Source organism: Fragaria vesca, linkage group LG3 (genome assembly GCF_000184155.1).
Source record: "Fragaria vesca subsp. vesca linkage group LG3, FraVesHawaii_1.0, whole genome shotgun sequence".
NCBI classification, from domain to species: domain Eukaryota; kingdom Viridiplantae; phylum Streptophyta; class Magnoliopsida; order Rosales; family Rosaceae; genus Fragaria; species Fragaria vesca.
The window spans coordinates 9,547,302-9,555,020 of record NC_020493.1 but is presented as its reverse complement, the minus strand read 5'-3'; the positions used below and the strand labels follow the sequence as shown (position 1 = coordinate 9,555,020).

At 38.3% G+C, this 7,719-nt stretch overlaps 1 protein-coding gene across 1 annotated transcript in view; it reads right to left on the bottom strand.

Moving 5' to 3' along the window:
- LOC101291807 (probable LRR receptor-like serine/threonine-protein kinase At1g56130-like) overlaps positions 1-3,902 on the bottom strand; it is an 11,084-nt gene extending 7,182 nt beyond the window's left edge. Inside the window, exons 1-3 of the mRNA XM_004295614.1 lie at positions 3,743-3,902; positions 194-374; positions 43-114 (exon numbers count right to left, since the gene is read on the bottom strand). Coding sequence (XP_004295662.1) covers positions 43-114; positions 194-374; positions 3,743-3,902 — 413 coding nt within the window. The remainder of the gene's footprint in view (positions 1-42; positions 115-193; positions 375-3,742) is intronic.
- Between the last annotated feature and the right edge of the window lie 3,817 nt (positions 3,903-7,719).

Genomic DNA, 7,719 nt, shown 5'->3' with positions numbered 1-7,719 from the left:
AATGTGAGTCCAACACAAGCACAATAATTCAGAAAAGCATACAGATTAGATAGGTAGCTCAATGTCCATAGCTCATCTGGAAGTACACCATCAACATCCAAAGCATAAACTTTCCTGCAAATGCAAATTATGATCATTTTTTGAAGATATGGTTCTTTGGAAGTTAAAATAAAGAGAGTAAACAAAGAATTACAGTTGGGTAATGTGGCAAGTGACATTATCCGAGCATTCGCATTTGATGAAAGGGTTGTGATCGTCATCGCCGAATGCGGTGGAGTCAATGGCAGCTCCACTACATGGGTCTCCAGTTGTGTTCCATTGCTCCGTATTGGCCTCAATCCCCCATTGTGCAAATATTGAATTCAAAGCTTTCGCTGCACCATCAATTGTAAGGAATCAATATCTCACTGACATGGAGAAAAGGGTTTTCTTTGCAAGTGCCACAGCCTCAATAGGAGTTAAGGGTTGATGAGGAACTCTGCTCCCATTGCCAAAATGGTTCAGAGTTCAAACCCATCAGACAATAACTCCATTGTGGGTGTGGCAGTTACTTTCACAAAGGCTTCAGCAGAAGAAATTAAACTATGGTGATGGCTATAGAACTTAAACTGTTCAGAGAGACGCTGAGTAGAACAGGCCTCGTAAAAGTGACAAAATTGCCCCAGCCAATGGAATTAAACTGTTCTCATTGGACAAGTCAGAATTTTGGGGTTTTGAATTTTTTATTTTCGAACGTGATATAGATCGGAAATTTTTCGGAAACGATGGGTAAAGACTCCAAAGTTGTTGCACACCTAGGTACAAGTGAATTAATAATTATTATTTAATTTCAGTTATTCATCTGATCTTGAAATCTTTACGGCAGTAACACTGATATTAACACTGTTAAAAATATTTATAAAAAAAAAGACTGGTCAACCCGGTAAAAAACATAAAATTAAAATAATATATTTATTAATCAAGACAAGAGTAAAATCTGGGAGTATCCCATGAAGAACGATGACTATGCAATCGAAGAGGATGTCTGAGGCTCAATCAGATCGAAAATGAGAAGAGGAAGAGGGAATTGATGGTCTCAAGTTCTCATTCTTATCTCAGCGGCTCTAATCGTCGGCAATCTCGCCACCTCCTCCGTCGGCGCCGCCTTGCCTGGCACAATTGCTTCCATTGTCCAGCCCTTTTTTGGATCCGGCGGTTGTCGGTATAAGTGGTGGAGGCCATGGAAGGAATAGAAGGAATTGGAAGCAACTAGAACCCCATATTGAAAGAGAAAAATTGAAGTATTTAAACTTCTGGATATTGAAGAGGAAGGTGAAGAAAAGATGGATTACAAGGTTTACGGGAAGATGCAAACTTTATGGCAATTCGATCCAATGATCCATGCCCATGCTTGTTGTTTTGTTTAAATGATTTATTTGGATTTACTAGAAGCAGTTCGCCAACCTCTGTAGCCCGATTCTCTCACCTTCCTTAGCGTCCATTACGTAAAAATTCGTATGACCCGACCGGAAAATGATCGTTTCCCGTCCGGCGGGGGTGAAGGAAGGCGTTGTTCTTTGCGTTTGTGGTCAGCTTCTTGACCGTGATTGGTCCACGTCGATGGAGATGATATCAACCTCAGTGTTCTCCTGTGAGAATTCAGGTCCGGCGCCGGTGTAAACTCCCTTGCGACTGGGTCCCATGACGTCGAGAACTCATTTCCACGATGTAGCTTATGGCTGAGAGGCTGGGTTTCGTGGGAGATGGAGAGAGGCAGTTCATTCTTCGTTCTTTTACTGTAGGGTTGCTGCGTTTTTTACCTTAAGTTGACTTTATTAATTACTAACGACCGTTTGTTTGACTGTTAATACAACATGATTGGTTCCAGTGCACCGTGTTGCACCAAATCCACTCCGGTAAAGACTTGCCTGGAGGAACAGTTTTAAGACGATTCTCGAGAAAAAAAAATTTAGCTTTAGCTATTTTGTATATTAAATTTGGCTTATAGGTTTGGTAGACTAAAATTAACTATTATTTTATTTAACATTAAATATTGTTCTTTTAATTTACACTGACATCTAAATTAAAAATTTGTTACTGACAAAAATTTTATATCATCGCGATGATCTTGACGAGATCTTTCATATGAGCCCCATATTGAATATATTTATATAAAATCTTTTTCCTGGCTAATTATTGAATTAAACAAATATATAACAAAAAAACAAAAAATGGTTTTACCTTAGGATTTGGCTTATGGTGGGAGAATTTGGTAAGTTAAAAAAAGATTCTATAGAATATTCTTGTTTTGTAAGCTAAATTTGGCTTGAAATTTAGCTTACGGTGAGAGATGCTCTTTAAGGTAGGAGTAACTATAGGCTAAAAAACCATTTTTAGCCTATGGTGGGAGATGGTCTAAGGCCGTAAGGGACATCTGAATCTGTACCGAATTTAATAGGAGAGGTATGAGATGCATTTGTTCCTGACGGTTCTTTAAATGTCCCTCATATGAACAAATTCACTATATGTAACTAAGATTAATAGGAGAGGTATGACAAATGCCACTAAAATTTCATTCGATTAGATTCTTAACTCGCTTCATATTTAATTATAGTCATTTGATTCGTCTTACGTTTTGTCTTTACATCTAGTTTCTAGTTCAAAATTATCTCGTGATTAACCCGTTCAAAATCATTACAGTTTAAGTTTTGAAAAGATACAAAGTTAGTCTTGGAAAATAATTCATGTGGTGAATCACATATTAATTACTTTCATAGCTATATATAGATGGATTGACCAAAAGTTTAAAATGGGATCCAAATTTTTTCACAAAAGTTGGTAGATTAACCATTGAATAGGTAGAAACTCAATAAGAGGGTGGTGTGAGGGTGATTTAAGATCGGTAGTGGGTGAACGCAGCTTGGGAGACCTAGTTCTTGCCTTCTTGGCATGGAAATTATTATAATCTGGAGAGGATGGGTAGTCTCCTGGACTGAACCAAACTGTACGGAGGCAGTTAAATGGGGGTGAGGAAGGCTATGGCTTCGCCCATGACAGGGTATCGGTAGAGAAAGTAAGATTATTGCCTCGGAGTGTGAATGGTGCGTCTCACATTATGGCAACTACTATGACTCGAACAGAGGGGCGTTTTTGGGTTAGAAGTTAAGGCCATGTGGGCTCATTGCATGTCATGTATGGTAGTAAAGAAGCGAGTGCGACAATTTTGTCTATCACCGGCCGACAATTTCCATAGTTTGTAATGTTCATTCATGTTTGAATAAAAATCTCCCGTTCTTAAACAAAAAGACCGTACTAATAAAAATCATTATTAAAAAAAGGGTACTAAAAATCATGCAGCTGGCTGGTTATTGTGGACCTACTGTTAGATGCTCTTGTTAGACATGCGTTATTGTTATTTTTGGTTTTTTTATTTTTTTGATTAAATTATTTTTGGTTTTTCTCTTTCTAGTTCTTATTAGTTTCATGGATTAATCACCAGGATGATGAGCCACTTGAACAACAACCAATTCTATGAGAAATCTAAAAAAAGAAACTGCATACTGTTTTCATTTTGACGGAACAATGTGAGCCCCGTAACAACTAGTCTTTACCGGATTGAATTTCGATCATATAAACGATGCATAACTATATATGAAGTATGAACTATTTCCATATTGCTCTGCATGGTACAGCTGTTTCGTCATTTGGAAATTAAGCAAAAGAAGAGAAATCACGTATAAATGGAGGAGAGAGAATTAGAAACCTTCAGACGGATCTGTGGTGGCTTGAGGTTGAGATGTAGGAGCTTGAGAAGGAGCCTGAGCTTCTGTTACACCAGTAAGGCCAAAGATGAAGCAGCAGATGGCAGCAGCACACCGGAAAATAACCAGAACAGACGACAATGACGATGAACGTCTCGACATCTATATGGCTGGAGTCCTGAGAGAGAGCTACAAGAGAGATCAAGGAGGGGTGTAGATCGATGGAAGAATTGCGCGCAGTAGTCACCAAAGTTGAAATATAACCCTGACGAACGATGAAACCCACTTTCAAAGGATGATAATGAAGTTGACAAGTTGTGTTAATATATTTTGCCCAATTTGATTGATTTCTGTATATATACCAATAAGTAACACCAGCTGTGTCACATCAAAGGAAACGAACTAAATATATATATATATATATATATATATATATCGATGAAGCACGTACACAGATGGAGAAGTTGACCTGGCTAAACCAATAAGAACTAAACTACAATATATAGCAGTTGAAAACCAGCTAGGATATTGAATCAAGGAAAAAGAAAATTATAAATCGAGCAACTAGCTAGCTTGCTCTTAATGCCAAAGAATAGAGCTTAGAGAGCTACAAAGGCAGCTAATAGAGACCATGTATTCAAATCTATGGAGGAGGTTAACTACAAGTGGGATATATAGTTGGAATCAGATTAAATCCATGATACTATCTAAATAAACATATTGAGACCTCTTCGATCTATATGCGTTTGTTTAGTTTCCTTTCTTCACGAGTTCATGACCATTCAACTAAATATATGTGCACGCGTGGACACAATGCGGATCGCTATTTTTATTCTTCAACGCCTTATTTTGCATATTAATTGATTCATATAAACCGATTTCAAAACATTATGAATCAACAAACCAAATCAAAGGCCTTGCTATTCCAAAGCGCATTCTACTTTGCATTCTAATTTACCCCCGGACTTCCGGATCACATTCTACTTTGCATTTGCTGCATAACACAACACCCTTTATAATGGATATGCCTTTGGCCTTCTTGGTTCAGAACTAGACGAGCCGGTGGTGGGAACTCGATACTACTCGTATCAACTTCCTATCCAAGAAAATACCACCCATATATTATACCTAATTAAATTTGGAGTTTTCTAAAGTACATGTAAACGAAAATAATCAATTAATACCTGTTCATTGTACGTATGGAACTATCAAGATCAACCGTAGTTATCAATATATATTATATGACTTACACACGCTATGTGAATTAGTGAAATTAATTGCTAATTGCGTTCATACTCAAGCTTTAGCATGACCAAGATTTCATAGATCGAGGTTTGCCAATGACTTTGCGTTCATACTCAATTTTTTTTTTCTTTAATTACAATGTTTATGACACAATTATGAAAAGAGTCGTAAGTTGGCATGTGAAAAATGGAGATTTGTATATATGAAATTGAGAATCCCCTTATAAGTTGGGAGTAAATTGTATTTCATCCTAAAATTAAATGATTGAACTACGTACAAACAAATACATACTTCATTAATTAATAATATCTCTATATCAAGGCAAGGTGATGCGTCTCTATCTGAGTTACAATGTATTAGTCTCTTAACTTGTAGTCTTGTCTTTCAGACTTGTTGACTGCAAACATGTAATTTACAATCTCTTAATTCGATATGTCTTCTGTCAAAGCTTTTAAAATGATGATCATCATTCGAAAAGCTTTGACAGGAGACACATCGATCGAATTGAGGCATGGTATGCAGGAATGCAATAGTAATGACATGCAACCAGTTGCACAAAGTGCAAATATCTTGAAACTCTCGGATGTGCTGCGAATCTCCATATGAATTCGTACAGGACTGCAAAAGGTCTGGAAGAATGGTGAAAATGACTGCAAATGTGATCGAGTTGAAGAAAGAAAGTTATGTTCACTCACAAAATGATCTGACTTTGCTAAATAGAACATACATGTACTTCTGTTGATGTAAAAGTCTCTCCAAAACCAGCAGGGTAAATCCCAGTTCTGGATCTCTAAACCACAAGTTTGTACCCATTCAATTAAAGGATCTAGTGACAAGCTCTAGCTAGTTCCAGTTTAGCTCATGTACATTCGCATGAACAAGATGATAAGAGCTGGACTCCCATAGACGCTGCTAAAGGGATTATTCAAAATATTTTTGTGTCCGGAGCAGTAGTAGTATACTATGCCAAAATATTCATCAGACGACAGTCCAGGTCTATCGTCTGACAGTTTTTTTTATGTCGTTTGAGGCTGTGTCGTGTGATTGACCTCAGACGACAGTTTTCCACCGTCTTCTGATATCTGTTCAGACGACATATCTTATGTCGTCTGGAAGAAGCTAAATCTGGAAGGTTTCAGAAAAATATGTCGTGTTAATGGATTACATACAACATATAAATGTCGACTGAAGCCAAAATAAGGAAGAAATTAATGATGTTTACGTCCTCTTATATTTATTCATACATTAGATAAGTGTCGACTAATATAATGTTCAACGACAAATAAAACAAAGATATGTTGTACTATGAGACTTCTAATGACAACTATATGTCGTCTCATATTGTCAAACTACTAGGTGCTATATCATCTAGAGTCCAACGACAATTACTTGTCGTTTGACTTGTCTTGAGACCACAAATGTTTAACTTCACGGATTCTGCCGGAATTGCTGCCTCGCCGAAATCCCGATAGGGATTCCAGTGACTTGCCAGAAATACTCGTCGGATTCCGGTGACTTGCCGGAATTTCGCCATAGCCTCCCCATAAACTCCTATCACCAAGTTATCGACAAGTATCAACCACAACAATGATTTTAGTCATAATCCAACTCAATAACCGCAACACAAACAACAACACAGCCGACCAAATCGAACTCCCTACCTCCAATCTGAACACCACTCAAACCCAGCAACCTCTCCTTGCTTGAAATCAATAAGCAGTCCCTCTGCCACGATGCTGCATAACAGCAGCTGCCCCAAAGCTTCCCAACTCTAAATCCCGGCTTCGCCAAGGATGAACTACGCTCGTTGGAGCTCGTGGTCGCCACCAGAACACGAAGAACACAATCGCCGGAAAAGAAGCTCAAGAATCCCAGAAACACAGAAGGGGATTTCTGAGTTAGGTCTCAATTGAAGGAAATAAAACACTAGACTGTGCAGAAGAAAGAGAGGAGGAAGGGACTCACCGTCGCTAGGTGGATCGGTGACTGGAGCCCAAGCCCTCGCCGAAAAACAGAGAAGGACAGTCACCGTCCTCCTCCATCGATCTCCGCCAAAAGTGGATGTCTTCAGGATTAAAGGACTGGGCTGAGTTCAAGAGGAGGAGAGGATCACTTCGGTGGCTGTCTCGTCGTCCGGTGCTGCCGGAATCGTTGCTGCTCAACGGAGGAGAGAGATAGAGTCGGGGAGAGATGAGAGAGAGAGAGAGGGACGGGTCAACGCCTTTAGAGAGAGTGATGAAAAGAGAGCACTGCCTTTAGACTTAGTGATGCGGCGCAAGATCTTTCTAACCTAAATGCTTTGTAATCATGATCACACAACATAAAAATGATATCCGACTTCACAAATTAATTAGTCACTACTAGCCCGACTCCCAACGAAACCTCTAAACCCTTTTTTCGGTCAATTATTTTTGACTTATTTATGTATTCATCAAACGACATATATATGTAGTCTGTATTGAATAAAGAAAGATCGATACATGTTGACCGCATCGACCGAGACCCGAACATCTTCGAAAATCGCTGAATTTTGTACCATAGCCATTTTTCACTATAATGATAAGATCTAACACTCAAACTTTCATTTTGTTTATTTTTGTCATTTGAATCACAATATTCTGCTAATCTGTTATAAGATGTTTACCAAAGATATATCGAAACATACATCTTTCATATATATGAAATAAAATTTACCAAATCTGACCGTACGATGTATTCGATGTAGTTAATATAA